General features: G+C 41.9%; 1 protein-coding gene across 3 annotated transcripts in view; it reads right to left on the bottom strand.

Moving 5' to 3' along the window:
• Positions 1–22,785, bottom strand: part of FRMD6 (FERM domain containing 6) — a 429,650-nt gene that overhangs the window by 79,608 nt on the left and 327,257 nt on the right. For all 3 annotated transcript variants that reach the window (XM_044074323.1, XM_044074321.1, XM_044074322.1), the window contains exons 6-7: positions 13,697–13,883; positions 7,009–7,164 (exon numbers count right to left, since the gene is read on the bottom strand). In XM_044074323.1, the coding sequence (XP_043930258.1) occupies positions 7,009–7,164; positions 13,697–13,883 (343 nt within the window). The remainder of the gene's footprint in view (positions 1–7,008; positions 7,165–13,696; positions 13,884–22,785) is intronic.

Here is a 22,785-nt window from a genome sequence, read left to right as displayed (position 1 = left end):
GGGTACCAGCTCCTTTTCCCAACGGTTCTTGGAATTCATAAATTCCAATGCCCTGGATCAACTAATCCATTGTCCCACCAGGGGCTCCAATATCCTAGACCTGGTCATTACCAACATGGGAGATAGATGCTCCACACCAGTGGTCACCCCCTCGTTAGTCAGGTCTGACCATAAGCAAATCACCCTTGATATCGACATCCCATCCCCACCCCCCAGTACGGAAACCTCCTTAAAAAACTTCTCCAAAGCCAACTTCATGCTACTAAAGTCAGAAGTGACAAACTTCACAACACCCATGCAGATGGGATCTGGAAGTTCGACTGCAGAATCCTACACTAAGGCACTGTACGAGCACATCCACTCGTGCATGAATTGTGCCATCCCAAATAGAACCAAGATGGTCTTCTCCAAAAAAAGGAAGCCGATCTGGTGGTCCCCTGCTATAAACAAACTATACAACAGAAGGAAGAAACTGTTGCAGAAAAGAGGAAAATCCCAGGATGCAAAAAACTCCCTCATCAGCCTCAGTAAGAAGCTGAGATCCCTCATAAAATCCTCAAAAGCTAGTTACGAAAATAAAATTGCCAAAGATTCCAAAGACAACCACAAGGCATTCTATAGTTATGTCAAGAATCTAAATGGCAATGCTCAGATCTGCTCTGAGCTACAACAGAATGGCATTAAATATACTGATGCCAAGGATATTGCCAATATCCTGGCAGATCGATTCAGTGCCAACTTCACTCCCTTCTCACCCCCTAAAGGGCCCATCTCGATACCAAAAGATTGCCAAATTCCGATAATCACAGCCACACAGGTAGAAACAGCACTCTCCAAAGCTAAGAATACAGCATCCATGGGACCAGATGACATCCCAGGCTGTGTACTACATGAACTACAAAATGAACTTCCTCGGCAAACCCCCTTTTAAGAATGATAACTTTTTAACTGGTGAGATATCTTTAGTGATTCTGGGGGGTTCATGATCTTTCAGCGTGTTTTGGAAGTGTTTTCTAGGGAATTACTTTATAAACGATGTGTTTCTCAGAAGGATTTCATGATTCCTATTCCAGGTGCCAGAAAGTCTGCTCCTCAAATTTTCCCTTAAAACTAGCTGGTTTCTCAGTAGTAGCACTAAAATCTGAACCCCTGTGACTAGCACTTGCTCTAAAACCTGCTGGAAAGCACTAGGAAGCCTGAAACTGATACAAGCACTCAGCTCTCCTTGTCAATAAGGAGAAATTAATCATAGGCACTAAACAGCCTACAATTGCAAAGTACCTTGCAAAGGTAAGGGAAAACGGCTCTTAAACCTTACAGAAAAGCACCTAAACAGGCATGCCCAAGGGTCAGCTTCCGGTGATTTCTCCTGTCCACCTGGTGAATATGGGCACACTGGGGCAATGCAGCAACTGCCTCATGTACACAGACAATCCTCTCCTTCTACCACCCAACACTACAACCTGAAAGAGATGCACTTACATAGCCAAACTGGAAGCAAAGCTCTCTCTGGTCAAGACTGTGCTAGACAGTCAAGAGGAGAAGGCTAACACCTGCATTACACCTCTAGCAACTCATAGTCCTTCAAAACCCACACCATCAACTCCCACACATAGCAACACTAAACCCACATATGCGGAGGCCCTTAACATTAACCTGTCCAAGCAACAAGGTCCTCCGAAGCCGAAACGCCAACAAACACCAGTCACAACCAAAGTGACACATAGCTCACAACACCAGTGTGCCACCCAACAACAGCCCCTAAGGCAAGACAATGTACCCAACACTTTAGTCATAGGTGACTCTATAGTCAGGCACGCTGATGTCCCACTCACCAGGCTGAACAAGGAGAAAATTACAGTCAGCTGCCTGTTGGGTGCCAGGATCCACCACATAATGCATGCACTCAAGTCACTCCACAACAAGTACAAATACGACTCTGTCATTGTCCATGCTGGAGTAAATGACTTGAGACGTACCTCCCTGGACTACATGAAAGAGACATGGAAGAGCTCTTGGATCACGTGACCCAGGCAGATATGACCCTAGCCCTGAGTAGCATCCTGCCTTCACCCAGAATGATACCACAGTATAAGGACAAAATGATTGACTTCAACAACTGGCTAAGCTTCTGGTGTCATTCAAAGGGGATCCAGTATTTGTCTGCCTGGGAAGACATGATCGACAAACCATGATGCTTTGCCAGAGATGGTCTGCACCTGTCACCCCTGGGATTCAGGTTACTGGCTAAAGCTCTTGCCACCCCTATAGTGCCTTTTTTAGGCAAGGTTCAAAGGATAAAACCACCACCGTAACAGATACAAGCATGCAAAATCAGAAGGTAATGCTACTCAATGCTAGAAGTCTAAACCTCAAAATGCACTCTCTCGAGGCACTCCTAAAATGGAGAACATCAATATCTGTGCAGTGACTGAGACCTGGTTCAAGGCTCCAGAGAGCACCCCTGCAATACCAGGCTACAATTCTTACCACACTTTTCTGCCACAAAACCAAGACCGAAACACTAAAGGTGGAGGAGTGTCCATATTCACCAAGGATATTCACACCTCCAGGCTAGTTGCCCAACACAATGCATCTGAAATTCTCCAGGTGCAACTAACACTAGGTAAGACTGCAATCCAAATTGTAGCTTGCTACAGATCCCCCACCATACCCCAGGATTCTCACTACACCTTCCTAAACATACTAGAAAATATTAAGATACAACCAAACACCCTAATACTGGGTGATTTCAACTACCCTGCCATTAACTGGGAAAACTACTCGGGTACCAACTCCTTTTCCCAACGGTTCTTGGAATTCATAAATTCCAATGCCCTGGATCAACTAATCCATTGTCCCACCAGGGGCTCCAATATCCTAGACCTGGTCATTACCAACATGGGAGATAGATGCTCCACACCAGTGGTCACCCCCTCATTGGTCAGGTCCGACCATAAGCAAATCACCCTTGACATCCACATCCCACCCCCACCCCCAGTAAGGAAACCTCCAAAAAACTTCTCCAAAGCCAACTTCATGCTACTGAAGTCAGAAGTGACAAACTTCATAACACCCATGCAGACGGGATCTGGAAGTTCGACTGCAGGATCCTACACTAAGGCACTGTACGAGCACATCCACTCCTGCATGAATTGTGCCATCCCAAATAGAACCAAGATGCTCTTCTCCAAAAAAAGGAAGCCAATCTGGTGGTCCCCTGCTATAAACAAACTATACAACAGAAGGAAGAAACTGTTGCAGAAAAGAGGAAAATCCCAGGATGCAAAAATCTCCCTCACCAGCCTCAGTAAGAAGCTGAGATCCCTCATAAAATCCTCAAAAGCTAGTTACGAAAATAAAATTGCCAAAGATTCCAAAGACAACCACATGGCATTCCATAGTTATGTCAAGAATCTAAATGGCAATGCTCAGATCTGCTCTGAGCTACAACAGAATGGCATTAAATATACTGATGCCAAGGATATTGCCAATATCATGGCAGATCGATTCAGTGCCAACTTCACTCCCCTCTCACCCCCTAAAGGGCCCATCTCGATACCAAAAGATTGCCAAATTCTGATAATCATAGCCACACAGGTAGAAACAACACTCTCCAAAGCTAAGAATACAGCATCCATGGGACCAGATGACATCCCAGGCTGTGTACTACATGAACTACAAAATGAACTGGCACCCCACCTAAGTGTCATGTTTAATCATAGCCTCACCTCAGGCTTTGTGCCCACTGAGTGGCGCACAGCTACAGTTATCCCGCTCCACCAAAGAGGATCCGCCTTGGATCCCGGGAACTACCGGCCAATCAGTCTGATGAGCCTGATCTACAAGGGCGTGGAACGCATTATCATGGAACTTATAAACAAAGACATTGGCAACCTTCAGACACTGGACCCCACCCAGTTTGGGTTTGTGAAGGGCCGATCTTGTCTCCTGAATCTGACTGACTTCTTCGAATCGGTCTCCAGAGCTGTGGATGAGGGTAAGGTGGTCCACACAGCCTATCTGGACCTCACCAAGGCCTTCAACACCATCCCTCACTCTGGAGTCATAGATAAACTTACTAAGCTGGGCATAAATCCCTACGTCACTCGATGGGTTGCCAACTGGCTTACTGACAGAACCCACACTGTAAAAGTAGCCGACTCCAAATCCAGCTCCAGACAAGTGACAAGTGGAGTAGCTCAGGGTTCAGTCCTGGGACCACTCTTGTTTGGCATCTACTTCTCTGAAGTACAGGCCAAGACTAAGGGACTCTGGCTAACAAAGTTTGCAGATGACTGCAAACTGGGAGCCATTACTGAATCTCCAAATGATGTAGATATTCTACAAAAGGGCCTTACAGAAACAGATGCCTGGTGCCAGAGCCATGGGCTCAAGCTTAATGCCAAGAAAGGTATAGTTATCCCCTTTGGAAAAAAACATGTACCCATGAACTACCACATAGGTGGCAGGACACTAAACACTGAAAGTGTGATGAGACTTAGGGACACAAGCGGACAGTGGTCTCACTTTCGATAACCACATCACAACAACAGTCAGGAAATCCTTCTACGTGGCACACCTCATCACTAAGGGCTTTTCATCCAGATAAAAGGAGGTCATTGTCCCACTGTACTCATCCCTCATTAGACCCATTATAGAGTATAATGCCACATTTGGTATGTACCTCACAAGACATCTGCAACAGCTGGAAAGGCCACAGAAATACCTCACTAAAAGAATCACAGGCCTAAAGCAGATGCCATATGCTGACCATCTAAAAATACTCCAGCTATACTCTGTGGCATATTGTCTACTCAGAGGCGATCTCTGCTTAACATACAAGGCCATGTCAAACCCTGAGCTGTTGGACATGCTCCACTTAAAGAAATCCCAATCCCTCAGAGCCACATGCTCCAGGGATCTTAACCTTATCATCACAATGAACAAAACATGCTGGAGGGATAGGTTCCTGACCCAGAGACTCCCCATACTCTGGAATAGACTGCCCATACATGTCAAGCAGAGCACCTCATTGGCCCTCTTCAAAAGGAACCTTGATGATTTGTTGGGAGATAGGAAATTCACCTGGGGATCATGTCAGTCGCCCTGCTAGACAAGGGCCCATAGAAGTAAATATTGTGGGAAAAAATTTCCAGGGAATTGTTATGGCTAGGCTTGCATAGGCCTTAGGGCCGATAGCCTAGTACCAACCTATGAACCTATGCTGCTATGTAGTGTTCAAAGCATATGGAGTTATCTACGAAGATGCTAAGATCTTTGATAATATATCATTCTGGAGTGAGGTGCTGTCTAGTGTAACCTGTTGTGGAGATTTGTTTAACAAAATGATAATGATACACTTCTTTGCATTTAATTTAAGCCTATTTTTAATATACCTTTGATTAGTATGGTTTAACACTTGTAGTAACATGACACTTTATGTTGAGCAAATGACAACATCCAGTTTGCAGAAATCATCAAATTTAGACAACTATATGCCTTGGTTAGTGGTGGTTTGGAAATCTGAGAAGTAGATGCCACATAGAAGAAAGCTCAGTACTGACTCCCGAGGAATGCTACAAGTCACCCTTTTGCTTTCTATGGTAGCAGCTGTGAATTTAAGTCAATTCTGTCTGTTATCCAGTTTGCTATTCCGCTTACAACAAAAGTACCTAAATTTAGGCCTTTAAGGTTATTTACAATTCCAGCTTAAGGAATAGTATCAAAGGTCTTGTCCAGCTCCAGGTACACTGTATGAACTACATGGCCAGTAAATATCAAAGAAGAATTTTAGTAAATTAAGTAGATATAACCTGCTGTGAAAAAAAACATAGCTTTGTGGGTCAAGATCAATAAGATTGACATTAGTGCATGTTCTGTCATAATCTTGTGTGTGTGTGTGTGTGTGTGTGTGTGTGTGTGTGAGTGTGTGTGTGTGAGTGTGTGTGTGTGTGTGTATATGTGTGTGTGTGTGTGTGTGTGTGTGTGTGTGTGTGTGTGTGTGTGTGTGTGTGTGTGTGTGAGTGTGTGTGTGTGTGTGTGTGTGTGTGTGTGTGTGTGTGTGTGTGTGTGTGTGTGTGTGTGTGTGTGTGTGTGTGTGTGTGTGTGTGTGTGTGTGTGTGTGTGTGTGTGTGTGTGTGTGTGTGTGTGTGAGTGTGTGTGTGTGTGTGTGTGTGTGTGTGTGTGTGTGAGTCTGTGTGTGTGTGTGTGTGTGTGTGTGTGTGTGTGTGTGTGTGTGTGTGTGTGCGTGTGTGCGTGTGTGCGTGTGTGCGTGTGTGTGTGTGTGTGTGTGTGTGTGTGTGTGTGTGTGTGTGTGTGTGTGTGTGTGTGAAGGGACTTGGGAACATATGGAACTTCAATAACAGTTTTGGGTTTGAGATGTGCACTACATTTATCTGCATCTATACTGCTATATTTTTATGACTGGAGTAAGTAATGACATCAAGAGTAAATTCAAAGCATCGTTGTGTGTTATTCCTTAACTGTCTGATGTTAAAGAATGGTTTATGCTTATTATTGGCTTTGGATGCTAATTTAATGTGTGGTCTCCTTTGACTTTTCCTATGTTAACTTTTAGATTTTTGCTGATTAGCTTCTGTCCTTTAGCATTCCACAAGGTGGTTTATTTTTACATTTCCCTGAATATTTGCTTCTGTTTGGGACCACATGGTTTATGCTGTTTGTTTCTCAGAAAAAAAAAAACTGTGTTTCTTCTTTATATGACAATTTTGTTTAAGAAAAACAAATTTTTGAGACACAGTGATCACATTTTCCTAGCTCAAGCACTGTTTTTAATGGAGAAAACAAATACCAATGCACTATTAGCGTTAACAATGACAGAATAAATATAACTAAGTAAGAAATTATTACTCCCTTTCTATAACCTATTCACACATAAAGTGGGAGTTTCAAGGGCACAACACCAGATGGCTAGTAAACAGTGCGAACGGTCTTATCCTGTCGTTTTTCTTGATGCAGACAGACAGCTGTCTTGTTTCATCTTACCTTATACAGCCTATAGTAATGTGCTGTCACATCATCCAGCTGGGAGGCTTCTTTTATATACTTAAGATGTGCTTCTGGGGCTGTCATCGCAAATTGGTCTTTGTGCATGGTTGGAATGTGCTTTAAGATGTATTCCTTTCCCCGACGTAGTATCACCTATCGAGCAAAGAGGCAGGAAATTAGCCAGCATTGTTTAGCTTTTGTGACATAGTACATACATTTAGTTGCGTAACTTGCTGAGACAGCAATAACCTACTTCAACAGTTTAAGGGTAGGACCGAAAATAAAAGTACTATAGAAAGTTTGAATGAAAATATATTCAGCAAAGAACTGAAACATTAACTCAAACAAAATGTGGTAGTCATGTTATGATGGAGAATTTCTGAAATTTCTTCTGTCATAGCCCATTCAAAGGCCAGTACAAGTTGCATAGAGCTAAGGCAGGAGATCAAAGTGTCATATTATTACTAAACAGCTAGAGTAATGTTGCATTATCACTGAATAGAAGTACTGCACTATCCCAAGGAATAATTCAAACAGCTTGTAACTAGTACTGAGCTCTTTTTTAAGAACCTCCCGGATTAATCTCCTTGTCCCTCATGGATACGGACATGTAAATGCTCATCTCATCTGTGTGTTACATGTACTTAAAATATAAAGACTAAAAACTTCATGGGAATGTATGGCTATGCTTATTGAGATCCTCATGGATCATCAGCCTAATAAGTATCTATTAACCTATGGAGAAAGTAGAAAGAAAATTACCAGCTTTATGTATGCCATAAAACAGAGAGGTTGTTTTTCATTTACAGAGGCTAACTGGTTAAAAGTAAAATAATCTACAGAATGTTCTGAAAAAAAAATGGCTAATAATAGGCAATGTAAATTTAAATTTTTAGAAGTAAGGGAAGGCTGACATTTCTGCTTTTGTTTGCATGTACCTGTAAGTGGTAAGCAAACTATGTGACTAAATCTAGTATTTTGTAGATAAATTTATAACAGTATATATAAAAAAAGATATTCATGAGCAGTAAAAACAATAAATTTTATTTCAGCATATCTTTACAAAGGCATGTACAGTACTGTTAAACCCTGGCCATACTAGCATAGTAAAAAGTAATCAAATGCTTTAAACCAAAAGACTGGTTGCACTGGATCCCAGATTAACAGAAATCAATGGTCTACTGGGAAGCTCTTATATGAGGTGTCACAAATCCAGTGTCAGCAATAGCAGCTTTTGACCAAAGTACTTCCGCTCAGAATTTTTACTTTCCTGACATACAGTGAGTAATGATGCATTATTTCATTTCATTTTATTTTATTTTTTCTTTGTAGTTTTGAACATCTGATGCTGCTGGTATCATCAAATCAGATATTAACAATTTAGTAGTTGAACACCTGTGTAGAAGGTGTGTGGGAGAATGACCTATACTTTGCAGTCTCCAGTCATACTGTAGGCACCTCCTACATCCCCCCACACCTGAGGAATGTGATAATCTTGCAGGAGTGTTACAGGGCAAATAACTGCTAGTTAACCTGGACCCCAAACTCTATACAGCCATATACATAAAAAGGAAGATCTTGAATTTAACCACCCAGAGTCCCACAGAAATGGATGTATTACCAGCACATCAATCTTCTGTCTGTTTGCCATCAACCAGCTTCCTGTCAGCCAGTTTGCAAACTCCTGAAGATAACAGCTCAGAATGACAGGGTTCCTCTTTAGTGACAGACCTAATATACCTATGTCACTCCTTGGATCACTCTCCTGACGTCAAAGTTACAACAGAATATAGCCTCCCTTAAAAAAAATAAATAAAAATCTTAAGATTTTTTTCCAGTAAAATAACTCATTCAGATTATACTCTGCTAAAACATGCTTTCTATCAAACTGTGCTATGTATATGCATCAAAATTAAGTTCACACCACACTATATATCAGTAGCCTACTAGCCCTAAACAATGCTATTTATTTGTCATTTTGTATGAGTATAGGTCAGTTTTCATCAGCTACTATTTGCCTGTCTGGGGTACAACAGTCCTACTCCAAATTACATGTGATCTGTATAGCTTCGGTCATACAAAGCTTTCTTTTGACAGCACTAACTGTACGTCCTGCCAACCTTAAAGAGTCTGGTACAGCTTCTACATTAGATAAAGTGGACTTCCAATTTTCTGAATAAATGACTACATCACCAAGATACACTGTTAAGTACCTGTCATGAGTTTTCAGAACTTTATCCACAAGCCTTTGAAAAGTAGCAGGAGCTCTGCCAAGTTCAAAGCCTATACAGTATAGTGAAAAAGACCTTTGGGTCTGGGGAAAGCTGACTTCTCTTTTGCTTCATTAGTGACAAGAGCCTTGCAGTACCCGTTGGTTTAAACTTAGGTGGTTAAAATCCCTGCTTTGCCTAGCCTGTCTCTGGGCATGCTCACTGTGGGCACTGGATAAGTGTCACATGTGGAGATGTCATTCAGTTTTCCGAAATTATTACAGAATCTCAATGAGTTATGCTAGGGACAAATGCAATCAGACTGATCTATTCAGTTTGGGACTCTTCAACTACTCCTACTTCAAGCATTTTCTCACTTCTTCACTTATTATTTTATTTTGGGGTACTAGTATCCTGTGTGACTTGAGGTTTATCTTCTTCTCTGGCATAGTTTCAACATGATACTGTATTAAATCTGTTCTACCGAGCAGCTTAGAAAAAAACCCTCCATTTCTCAGTAAAATATTTTACTTTTGGGCCTTAGAAAGTTTTTCATCTAGATGAACTACAGGGACAGAAATCTCTGACACAAACCTGATTTATTTTCTGTATTAGGTTCACAGACAGGCTAGTTGCCCTTGCGGCCATTTTAAGCCTAGACAATTTCCCATTCAAAGATGTGAATAAACCCTGTACCTTGTGTTTGTTAGGCAAACATCTTAACTATCATTACCAACTCCCAACCCTTAGGTTACCTATCTGTTAGATCCCCCATGTACATCACGAGCACATTCAAAGAGAACTGCATCAAGCATAGTCATACAAACAAAGAAGCACCCCTTAAAAAGTTAGAAGATACAAAGTACAATGACAGCTTCTCTTGCCTCTTCTCCAATGTTCTCAACTTTTGCAATCCTTCCGTATTAGTTACTACTGTTTTCCAACAAAAGGGAATCTTCCCTGCTGGAATCACAGATCTCAATTTTTCTGCACATCCACAGATGGAAAACAGCAAACACACACACACACACACACACACACACACACACACACACACACACACACACACGTGCGCACACATATGCACATATGTATACACACACACACACACACACACACACACACACACACACACACACACACACACACACACACACACACACACACACACACACACACTTATAACATGTATTCTACATTCCTGGTCCTTCTGGCAGTCCTGTACAGTTCCCCACTGTTGTGTTATACGTTACTATTTCACTTGTATTGATGCTTCCAGGGAAATAAATGGTAAGATGGATGAACACTTGAGTATGAACACAGAGTTCATGAGGAAAAGTAAATGCCTTTATAAAGGCCATCTACAAGAGACAGAATCCCTATTCAAAATCTTTTACAAAGAATTGAAATCAACTATATCTCCAAGAAATCATACTGTGTAGTTTCAACAGCAACATCAAAAATTAAGTCAAACTCAGTTTTGACGTAGGGCTGCTGTCTGCTGATAACAATAATGATGGCCGCAGGATGTCAGTTACTGAACTACAACAACCCCCAGTGAGGAAGTACTATGGCCAACTGCAGAGATGTAGAATATAGATTATCAAAATGGTTATACAGGGAATGGAAGCTGGAAGACAACTTTTCAATAAGGAAAGCAAAAGGGTTTAAACTACAACAACCCTGTCCGCAAGTAAAGTTACTGAACTACAACAACCCTCAGTCCGCAGGATGTCAGTTACTGAACTACAACAACCCTCAGTCCGCAGGATGTCAGTTACTGAACTACAACAACCCTCAGTCCGCAGGATGTCAGTTACTGAACTACAACAACCCTCAGTCTGCAGGATGTCAGTTACTGAACTACAACAACCCTCAGTCCGCAGGATGTCAGTTACTGAACTACAACAACCCTCAGTCCGCAGGATGTCAGTTACTGAACTACAACAACCCTCAGTCCGCGGGATGTCAGTTACTGAACTACAACAACCCTCAGTCCGCAGGATGTCAGTTACTGAACTACAACAACCTCAGTGCTCTCTTTAACCAGAGGGAAGACATAAAAGAAACAGCTAGTCAACTTGAAATCACCAGGCTCTGAATCTAAAGAGTAACAATTTTAGTTACTTTATTTGAATTTGTTAACCCTCAGTCCGCGGGATGTCAGTTACTGAACTACAACAACCCTCAGTCCGCGGGATGTCAGTTACTGAACTAACTTTATGATATATACATAGACTTATGTTGCCAGTTAAAGTAAGTATATACTGAGTCATATCATATCAGAGAACAAAACAAATAATAATTAAAACTATAAATATCCAAATACAAATATGCTATATACAAATACACTGTATACAAGAAGCTAAATGGTTTGTATTCATTTAATTTTACTTCATATTGTTGAAGGAAATACACTCACTACTGCAGTGAGATAATTACAGCTGGTAACAGTTCTAGTCCATAAAGAAACTGCAAAAATAGGTTTCTGTCAAATGTTCTTTGAGCAAGTTTCTGAATTGTGGATAGGTGTTACACTTTTTGACATCCACTGGTATCTGAGCAAGACACTGTTATGCAACCACAGGATGGAATGAAGGAGGACATAGAAATACAACTTCTATGGCCAGGCACACAAGGTCCTAGCTGAAATTAATGTCATCTTCTTGGGAACAGAGGTGCATATGGTAAGAGATGCTTACTCACATGTAGAATAACTCCAGGTAGAAACATGTACCAAGACTGGCAACAGGAACATCAGCGATCAAAAACTGTCAGATGCAGCCCATGGCCCAGCAAAAGACCCTTACAAGCTTCAGATGTACAAACAGGAGAATCTTTCCTGATGCATGATGTAAGAACTGCACTCATTTGTAAAGAAATCAATGACTTCCTCAAGAAGGGACATCACGATGATTTGTTCATCACTTACTGAACAGAGATTTTGGGTGTAGCAAGCAACATCTATGGCAGAACAGGGGTTAAAAAGGTGATGGTTGCTTTGCAACTAAAGTCTAGACAAAAAGCAATAGCCCATCACCTCCCACCCCCCACCCCCCAAAAAAAGAGTATAGCAAACCTTTCAATTAAAGAGATTCATTTTTTGCATATGGTAGAATGACAATACAGCTATTTATCACTTAGGATCATAGGAGGATACTAGACAAATGGGCTTAGGGCCCTTTCAAGCCTAGCCAAGTTCCAACCCTTTTCCCTAGAGTGACAATGTTTTAAGCAGAGCTAAATCAATACCTACTGCTCCTATCCAAGAGGGACATTGGTGAGACGCCCCCCCCCCCCCCCGGGTGAATTTATGGTTTTCCATCCAGTCATCCAAATTACACTTAAATAGGGTCAACAAAGTTCTCTGCTTCACTTGAATTGGAAGTTTTTTCTGGGCGGAGGTAATCTTAGGGAAATGCATCTCTCTCTTCAGCAAGTCCTACTGATGTCACATACTAGGTTAAGGGCCCTAGGACAAGTGCATTGACTACCATTTGACTTATGGATGTGTAGCATTTCCATTAATGCAGGATCTGAGATTTCTTTAAATGCAAGGCACAGATCTCCTCTGAGTAGTCTGTATGACACAGAGTATAGACACAGTGATTTCAGTCTGTCAACATATGACGTGCTGAAGGCCTCAAATTTTCTTTGTAAGAAACTCTTGAGGTCTCTCCAATTGCTGCAGGTGCCTGGTAAGGTACACACCAAAGGGAACACTGTACTCTATTATTGGCCTGATAAGGGAAGATCAGAGGGGGGTGGTTATGACCTCTTTTTTTCCAGAAGCAATGCCCTTACTTTTGAGATGGGCAATGTAGAAAGCCTTTCTTACCACTTTAGAGACATGGTGGTCAAAGGAGACGTTGCTATCAACCTGTGTGCCCAAATATCTCACTACAGATTGAGTGCTTAAGGTGTTGTTGTTAATGTGGGAATCTGCAGGGACATCACCCTTGCCAAAGGGGATAATGATGGATTTTTTTCCATTTAGTTTGAACCCATGATTTTGGCACCAATCATTGGTCTCTATAAGATGTTGACATCACTTGAGGACTCTGTGGCCGCTCTTAGTTTGCAGTCATCTGCAAACTTTGTCCCATACCTTTCATTTTTGCCTTTACATCCGAGAAGTAGATTCCGAGTAACAGATACAATTATTGTACAGAATTTCTTTGTGCAGTATTTATTCTTTCATGAAGAAAAACAATTACAGCTTTCATAGCATTACAAAGTCATTTGAAAAGGTCATGTATTTTATGACCAAAAGTAATTTTCAGAAAGCAGAACATCAGAAAAATTATGATGCTAACCATACAGGAGTGTCAGAGTTTAATATAATTGTGGTAATTATTTGACAGGCAATATCCTACCAACCACAAATGTCTGGCTTAAATAGAATTAGTTATTTAAAAAAATAACAATAAACAGTTGAATTTAACAAAGAAAAAAAATGTTTCTATTAATCTTACCCATGAAGGAAAGTATGACTCTGGCTCAAAATATTTCCCATAGTGCTTGTTTCTTTTGAAGTTTCCAAGATCAGCCTGAAGTGCAAAGGCAGCCAGCAGGAAGTAAGCCTCCTCACGTAATATGCACTTGGACTGCAGCACTTGTTTTCTTAGGTGCCAGTAATAATAGTATATTGCTGTTCTATCACTGCCAAAAAAAGAAAAGATTAAAAGTGAGAACTTCAGCTAAAATGGAAAAGAAAACAGAAGTAAAATAATGTGAACATTTTTATGAGGAACCAAATGTTAACCTATTTATCTAACTGAAACGTAACCGTTTTGAAATACATAATTGTGAGTTATAAATTAACACAATAAAACACACAGATATGTGTTTTTTGTATGCATATATATATATATATATATATATATATATATATATATATATATATATATATATTCCACGCAGAAGACGCTCTAGCTGAGAATCGAACCAGACAGCGTCTTACATATATACAAGTGTGTGTGTGTGTGTGTGTGTGTGTGTGTGTGTGTGTGTGTGTGTGTGTGTGTGTATGTACATACACACACATATATATATATATATATATATGTGTATATATGAATATATGTGTGTGTGTGTGTGTGTGTGATCTCAAATGTCAAAACACATTTTGTACACAAACACCGAAAAAAATTCCATATTCCTGAATACTAACTAGGTACACATATCGAAAATATGTCAATTCAAAATGATCTAATCGACATCTTCAACATTTCCGAAAGTTTACCTGCTGACACTTATCTGTCTGCTTCCCAGCAGTACAATCATGTGTGGTTCAGTAACGCACATCACTTTAATTCAAGTTTTTGCAAGCGGTAAGCACCCCTGCACCCCCCCATGTGGGGGGGGGCACCCTGCAACTTATATATTCCAACTCCGAGATCTCATTACGGTGAGGAAAAGGGTAAAGTTCCAGATCCGCACTGCACCACAATCTCTATTCATAACGTCAACCTCATATGAGCAAATGCACAGTGGCATTCACTAAAGAACATCCGAAGAACTGCAGTTCAGCAATAGGGGAATCAGTCAATACACATTTGTTACTCCCATGTTTGCCTAACTGCACTTCTACAATTCGATAGTAAACTTATTTTTATATATATATATATATATATATATATATATATATATGTATATATACATATGTACACACACACACACACACACACACATATATATATATATTTATATATATATATATATATATATATATATATATATATATATATATATATATATATATATAAATATATACAGATAGATATATAGATACATAGATACAGACATATATGCAGATTTTTACACACATATACATGTACATGACTAGGTAAGACTGTTTTATGCAAACACAGTGGCAAAAATGAGAATAACACAGTCTGGAATGCAGTATGACTGTGTCTAAGCAGTGTTGATGTACACTGATTTTGTTTGGAAGGCATATGTGACCATGCACCCTAGATTGTCTTACTGCGGTTTCTACAACTGTAAGAAGTACCAGGGCTGCTGATTTGTGCCATTTATTCCTTGTTTGTGGACTGAAAGTTTTATCCATATTCTTGAAATTAAGTCAAGTACATTCAAGGAAGGTGTAGGACTCCAACAAGGGTGTTTTGTCTGTCTTCTATGCATGATCCTCACAGACATGATTCAAGGTGCAGATGAGCTTTGAAATTATTTAATTTACAGATGTAAGAGTTGCATCTTTGCTGTTTGCAAATGATTTGTTTCTTGGCCTCAGGTGACCGTGATTTCCACAATGGACTGGAACAGTTTACTGCTGAGTGTATTGGTCAGGATGAAAATCATCACATGTAAAACAGATGTTATGCTTTTCTGCTGGAAAAGAACATACTGCACTCTGCAGTTAAGAGGGGGCAGCTATTCTAAACTGAAGACTCGCTTAGTGTCTGGGTCTTGTTCATAAGCAAGGGAAGCTGGAATCGGGAGATTAAGCAGTGGATAGGGTCATTGGTTCATAGGTTTGTACTAGGCTATCGGTCCTAGGGCCTATACAAGCCTAGCCATAACAATTCACTGGCTATTTCTTCCCACAGTATTTACTTCCCTGGACTCCTTTCTAGCAGGGTGACTGACGTGATCGCTGGGGTGAATTTCCTATCTCCCATCCAATCATCAAGGTTCCTTTTGGAGAAGGCCAAAGAGGAGCTCTGCTTGACATGTATGGGCAGTCTATTCCAGAGTCTGGGGAGTCTCTGGGTCAGGAACCTATCCCTCTAGCATGTTTTGTTCATTGTGATGAGAAGGTTTAGATCCCTGGAGCGTGTGTCTCTGAGGGATTGGGATTTCTTTAAGTGTAGCTTGTCCAACAGCTTTGGGTTTGACGTGGCCTTGTATGTTAAGCAGAGATCGCCTCTGAGTAGACGATATGCGACAGAGTATAGGTGGAGTTTATTTAGTTGGTCAGCATAGGGCATCTGCTTTATGCCTGTGATTCTTTTAGTGAGGTATTTCTGCAGCCTTTCCAGTTGTTGCAGATGTCTTGAGAGGTACATACCAAGTGGGACATTGTATTCTATAATGGGTCTAATGAGGGGTGAGCACAGTGGGACAATGACCTCCTTTTTTCTGGATGAAAAGCCCTTAGTGATGAGGTGTGCCACATAGAAGGATTTCCTAACTGTTGTGGCGATGTGGTTATCGAAGGTGAGACCACTGTCCACCTGTGTCCCTAAGTCTCTTATCACACTTTCGGTGTTTAGTGTGCTGCCACCTATGTGGTAATTCAAAGGTACATGTTTTTTCACAAAGGGGATAACTATACATTTCTTTGCATTGAGCTTGAGCCCATGGCTCTGGCACCAAGCATCTGTTTCTGTAAGGATCTTTTGTAGAATATCCATATCATTTGGGGATTTAATAATGGCTCCTAGTTTGCAGTCATCTGCGAACTTTGTTAGCCAGAGTCCCTTAGTGTTGGCCTGTACTTCAGAGAAGTGGATGCCAAACAAGAGCAGTCCCAGGACTGAACCCTGAGGTACTCCACTTGTCTGGAGCTGGATTTGGAGTCGGCTACTTTTACAGTGTGGGTTCTGTCAGTAAGCCAGTTGGCAACTCATCGAGTGACATAGGGATTAATGCCCAGCTTAGTAAGTTTACCTATGATTCCAGAGTGGGGGATGGTGTCAAAGGCCTTGGCGAGGTCCAGATAGGCTGTGTGGACCACCTTACCCTTGTCCATGGCTCTGGAGACTGATTCGAAGAAGTCGATCAGGTTCAGGAGACAAGATTGGCCCTTCACGAACCCAAACTGGGTGGGATCCAGTGTTTGAAGGTTGCTAATGTCTTTGTTTATAAGTTCCATGATAATACATTCCATGGCCTTGCAGATCAGGCTCGTCAGACTGATGGGGCGGTAGTACCTGGGATTCAAGGTGGATCCCCCCTTGTGGAGTGGGATAACTGTAGCTGTGCACCATTCAGTGGGCATGAAGCCTGTGGTGAGGCTATGATTAAATGTAACACTTAGTTGAGGTGCCAGTTCATTTTGTAGTTCATGTAGTACATAGCCTGGGATGTCATCTGGTCCCATGGATGCTGTATTCTTAGCTTTGGAGAGTGCTGTTTCTACCTGTGTGGCCGTTATTACCAGAATTTGGCAATCTTTCGGTATTAAGATGGGCCATTTAGGGGGTGAAAGGGGGGTGAAGTTTGCACTGAATCGATCTGCCAGGATATTGGCAATATCCTTGGGATCAGTATATTTAATGCCATTCTGTTGTAGCTCAGAGCAGATCTGAGCATTGCCATTTAGATTCTTGACATAGCTATAGAATGCCTTGTGGTTGTCTTTGGAATCTTTGGCAATTTTATTTTTGTAACTAGCTTTGGAGGATTTTATGAGGATCTCAGCTTCTTACTGAGGCTGGTAAGGGAGTTTTTTGCATCCTGGGATTTTCCTCTTTTCTGCAACAGCTTCTTCCTTTTGTTGTAAAGTTTGTTTATGGCAAGGGACCACCAGATTGTCTTCCTTTTTTTGGAGGAGAGCCTCTTGGTTCTATTGGGGATGGCACAATTCATGCATGAGTGGATGTGCTCGTACAGTGCCTTAGTGTAGGATTCAGCATAGGTTCATAGGTACGTACAAGGCTATCGGCCCAAGGGCCTATGTAAGCCTAGCCAATAAGGTTCCATGGCTTATGCCACCCAAGAAAGTTATTTTCCTGTGCCACTGTCGAGCAGAGACACAGAAGTGATCCCCGGGGTGTATTTCCTATTTCCCATCCACTCATCAAGATTTGTCTTGAAGAGTGCTAATGAAGAACTTTGCTTGACATAGATGGGTAGCCTGTTCCAGAGTATGGGAAGTCTCTGGGACAGGAATCTATCCCTCCAGCATGTCCTGTTTATTGTGGTGACAAGGTTTAGGTCCCTAGAGCATGTAGCTTAGAGGGATTGGAATTTCTTTAGGTGCAGTAGCAGTAGCAGTTGAACTTTCAGTTCCCGTCTGCATGGGTGTCATGACGTTTGTCACTTCTGACTTGAGTAGCATGAAGTTGGCTCTGCAGAAGTTTTTTACAGAGGTGGGGGTGGGATGTGGATGTCAAGGGTTATTAGCTTATTGTCAGACCTGACCAACGAGGGAGTGACCATAGGTGTGGAGCATCGATTTCCCATGTTGGTAATGACCAGATCTAGGATATTGGAGCCCCTGGAGGGACTAAGGATTAGTTGATCCAGGGCATTGGAATTTATGAATTCCAAGAACCGTTGGGCAGAGGTGTTGGTACACGAGTAGTTTTCCCAGTTAATGTCAGGCTAGTTGAAATCATCCAGTATTAGGGTGTTTGTTTGTATCTTAATATTTTCCAGTATGTTTAGAAAGGGGTAGTGAGAATCTTGGGGCATGGTGGGGGATCTGTAGCAAACTACAATTTGGATTGCAGTCTTAACTAGTGTTAATTGCACCTGGAGAATTTCAGACGCATTGTGTTGGGCAACTAGCCTGGTGTTGTGAATATCCTTGGTGAATATGGACACTCCTCCACCTTTAGTGTTTCAGCCCTGGTTTGGTGGCCGAAAAGTGTGGTAAGAGTTGTAGCCTAGTATTGCAGGGGAGCTCTCTGGAGCCTTGAGCCAGGTCTCAGTTACTGCACAGATATCGATGTTCTCCATTTTTAGGAGTGCTTCAAGAGAGTGTATTTTGAGGTTTAGACTTCTAGCATTGGGTAGCATTACCTTCAGATTTTGCATGCTTGTACCTGTTACTGTGGTGGTTTTGTCCTTTGAACTTTGTCTAAAAAAGGCACTACAGGGGTGGCAAGAGCCTTAGCCAGTAGCCTGAATCCCAGGGGCAACAGGTGCAGACCATCTCTGGCAAAGCATCGTGGTCTGTCGATCATGTCGTCCCAGGCAGACAGATACTGGATCCCCTTTGAATGACACCAGAAGCTTAGCCAATTGTTGAAGTCAATCATTTAGCAATACTGCAACTGTTGTACTGGACTGCAATGCGGAAGAATGAACTGAGTCAAAGAATGAAGCTCTCATTTTAACAGTTAATGTATATCCCAGCCTCATCTATAGTCACAAGCTATGAGCATGCTGCTATGATAAAAAGGATAAACCTGCTAATATAAAAGGTTGAAAATGATGTTTTTATGAGACTGCAGATATAAAAAAATGAAAATGAGGCTGCGGATGTATTTTTGTGGTTGGTAGGGTATTGCCTGTCAAATGATCACCACAATCATATTAAACTCTGATACTCCCGTTTCCCTCACAAGGACAATTTTCTGTGACAGAGTAAGGAGTCCAATCATCTGAGAGGGTCTTGGATTAGAATGGCTGCTCCTCTGCAGGATAAACCTGTTGATACAAAGGGTGGAAATGAGGGTGGTGGAGGTGATTTTTGGGTTCATTATGCAGGAAGTATACCAGGCATGGACCACTTGGAGGAGACTCCCAGGGTGGGTCCAAGAAATTATAGAGGCATTGTGACTTTTAGCATGTCAATGAATGTTAGTGGATACTACAGGATGTCCAACAAATTAGAGTAGGGGATTTTATGTCTGTCCTTCTCAGCTTGCTCTCAAACTACCCAAACCTGAACAATTTGGAAAATGGACTTGATGAAGGGATGATGATCTTTGATTGGTGTGGACAGAATATTGTGATCTGGAACCACACGCTAGTCATAGGTGATTCGATAGTGAAGCACACTGATGTCCCACTCACTAGTGTGAATAAGGAAAAAGTAACACTCAGCTGCCTGTCAGGTGCCAGGATCCACCACATAATACATGCATTCACGTCTCTCAACAACAGGTACAAATATGACTCTGTCATTGTACATGTGGGTGTGAATGACCTGAGACTTACCTCCCTGGACTACATGAAAACAGACATGGAATAGATCTCGGACTATGTAGCACAGGCGGGTATGACCCTAGCCCTGAGCAGCATCCTACCATCACCCAGAATGATACCACAGTACAAGCAGAAAATTACTGATTTCAACAATTGGTTAAGTTTCTGGTGTCATTCTAAGGGGATCCATTATCTGTCTGCCTGGGATGACCTGATTGACAGACTTCAATGCTTTGTTAGAGATGGCCTGTATCTGTCATCCCTGGGCTTCTAGATATTGGCCAAGGCTCTTGCTACCCCTATAGTGCCTTTTTAGGTGGTGTTCAAAAGACCAAATTACCACCGTAACAGCTACAAACAAATGCGGTCTGAGGGTCATGCTGCTCAATGTTAAAAGTCTAAATTTCAAAATGCACTTGCTTGAAGAACTCCTTTAAATGGAGAACATCAACATTTGTGCTGTAACAGAGACCTGGTTCAAGGCTGCAGAAAGCATCCCTGCACTACCAGGCTATAACTCATTTCACACATTTCAGCCCCAGACCTTGGACCAAAGCTCCAAAGGCAGTGGTGTTTCCATATTCATAAAGGATGCGCACACCTCCAGATCAATAGCCTAACATAATGCATCAGAGATACTTCAGGTGCAGCTAACATTGGGTAAGACAGCAAGTCAGGTCGTAGTCTGCTATAGGTCACCAACCATGTCCTAAGATTCACACTCCACATTCTAAGCACCCTGGAGAATACTAGGGTCCAACCTAACACCCTCATACTGGGCGACTTCAACTACCCCTCCATTAACTGGGAAAACTACTCATGTACCAATACACTTGCCCAACATTTCCTGGAATTCATTAATTCCAATGCACTGGACCAGCTCGTTCTTACCCCCACTAGAGGTAGCAACATCCTTGACCTGGTCATTACTAACATGGGCGATTGTTGCTCTACACCAATAGTCAACTCCTCCCTGGTTAAATCCGACCAAAAACTAATCACCTTGGAAATCCACAACCCTCCCCCCCCACACACACACACACACAAACACACACACACACACACACAAACACACACACACAAAAAGGTAACCACCATGAAAAACTTCTCCAAAGCTAACTTTGTGCTTCTAAAAACAGAGGTGGATAACTTCACGGCACTCATGCAAATGGAGAATAGTTGCATGACCACCGAATCATACACCAGTGCACTGTATGAACACATACACAAATGCATGGATCTCGCCATACCCAATAGAACCAAGACGCTCTCCTCCAAACATAGGAAGCCAATCTGGTGGTCCACTGCCATAAACAAACTCTACAACAGAAGGAGGAAACTGATGCGGAATAAGGTGAAGTCCCAAGACTGGAAAAACTCCCTTATCAGCCTCAACAAAAAGTTGAGATCCCTCATCAAATCCTCTAAAGCTAGCTATGAAAACAAAATTGTGGCAGATAGTAGACAACAACAAGACCTTCTATAGTTATGTAAAGAATCTCCATGGCAGTTCCCAGATTTGCTCTGAGCTAGTGCACAATGGTACCTCCTATACCGAGCCAACAGATATTCCCAATATACTGGCCGACAGATTCAGTGCAAACTTTACCCCTCTCCCCCACAAAGGACCTATCACATTAACAGCAGATTGCCAGGCACCCAGTACTACTGCTGCACAGGTTAAAACATCACTGTCCAAGGCCAAGAATACAGCTTCTATGGGACATGACAATATCTCTGGCTGTGTTCTACATGAATTACAGAGTGAACTGGTACCTCAACTGTGCGCCCTGTTCAATCACAGCCTCACCTCAGGCTTTATCCCTACCGAATGGTGCACTGCTGCAGTCATCCCTCTCCACAAAGGATGAGCAACTACAGACTCTGGGAACTATTACCTCATTAGCCTAACGAGTCTGATATGCAAAGCTATGGAAAGCATCATCATGGACCTAATAAACATGGATAAAGGGAACCTCCAAACTCTGGATCCCATTTTGTGAAGGGTAGATCATGTCTGCTTAACTTGGTCTACTTCTTTGAGTCAGTCACCAGAGCTGTGGATGAAGGCAAGGTGGTTCACACAGCCTACCTTAATCTGGCCAAGGCCTTTGATACCATTCCCCAGTAAAGAATCATAGAAAAACTCAGTAAGCTAGCTAGCTAGGCATCAACCCCTATATCACTAGGTGAGTTACAAACTGACTCACAGATACAACCCACAGTGTGAAAGTAACTGACTCCAAGTCAGACTGCTGACCAGTCACACGTGGAGTCCCACAGGGTTTAGTCCTGGGTCCTCTCCTGTTTGGTATCTACTTCTCTGAAGTCCAGGCCAACACAAAGGGAATCTGGCTGACAAAGTTCACAGACGATTGCAAGTTGGGAGCTATTATTAACACCCCAAGTGATGTTGACATCCTACAGAAAGGCCTCACTGAGACCAACGACTGTTGTCAAAACCATGGCCTTAAGCTCTATACCAAAATATGTGTAGTGATTCCCTTTGGGAAAAACCCAGTTCCCATGATGGAATAGATCTCGGACTATGTAGCACATCGATGGTAGTCCACTGAACACAGAAGGCGTTATAAGAGATCTGGGAACACAGGTTGACAGCAACCTCTCTTTCGACCACCACATTGCCACTGTGGTCAGAAAGTCCTTCTATGTGGCACATCTCACTACTAAGGGTTTTGTATCCAGGAAGAAAGAG

This window comes from Protopterus annectens, chromosome 6.part0 (genome assembly GCF_019279795.1).
Source record: "Protopterus annectens isolate FY-2018-M chromosome 6.part0, PAN1.0, whole genome shotgun sequence".
Lineage (NCBI taxonomy): Eukaryota > Metazoa > Chordata > Ceratodontiformes > Protopteridae > Protopterus > Protopterus annectens.
The sequence above is the reverse complement of the archived record's forward strand: the minus strand, read 5'-3'. Positions and strand labels throughout refer to the sequence as shown.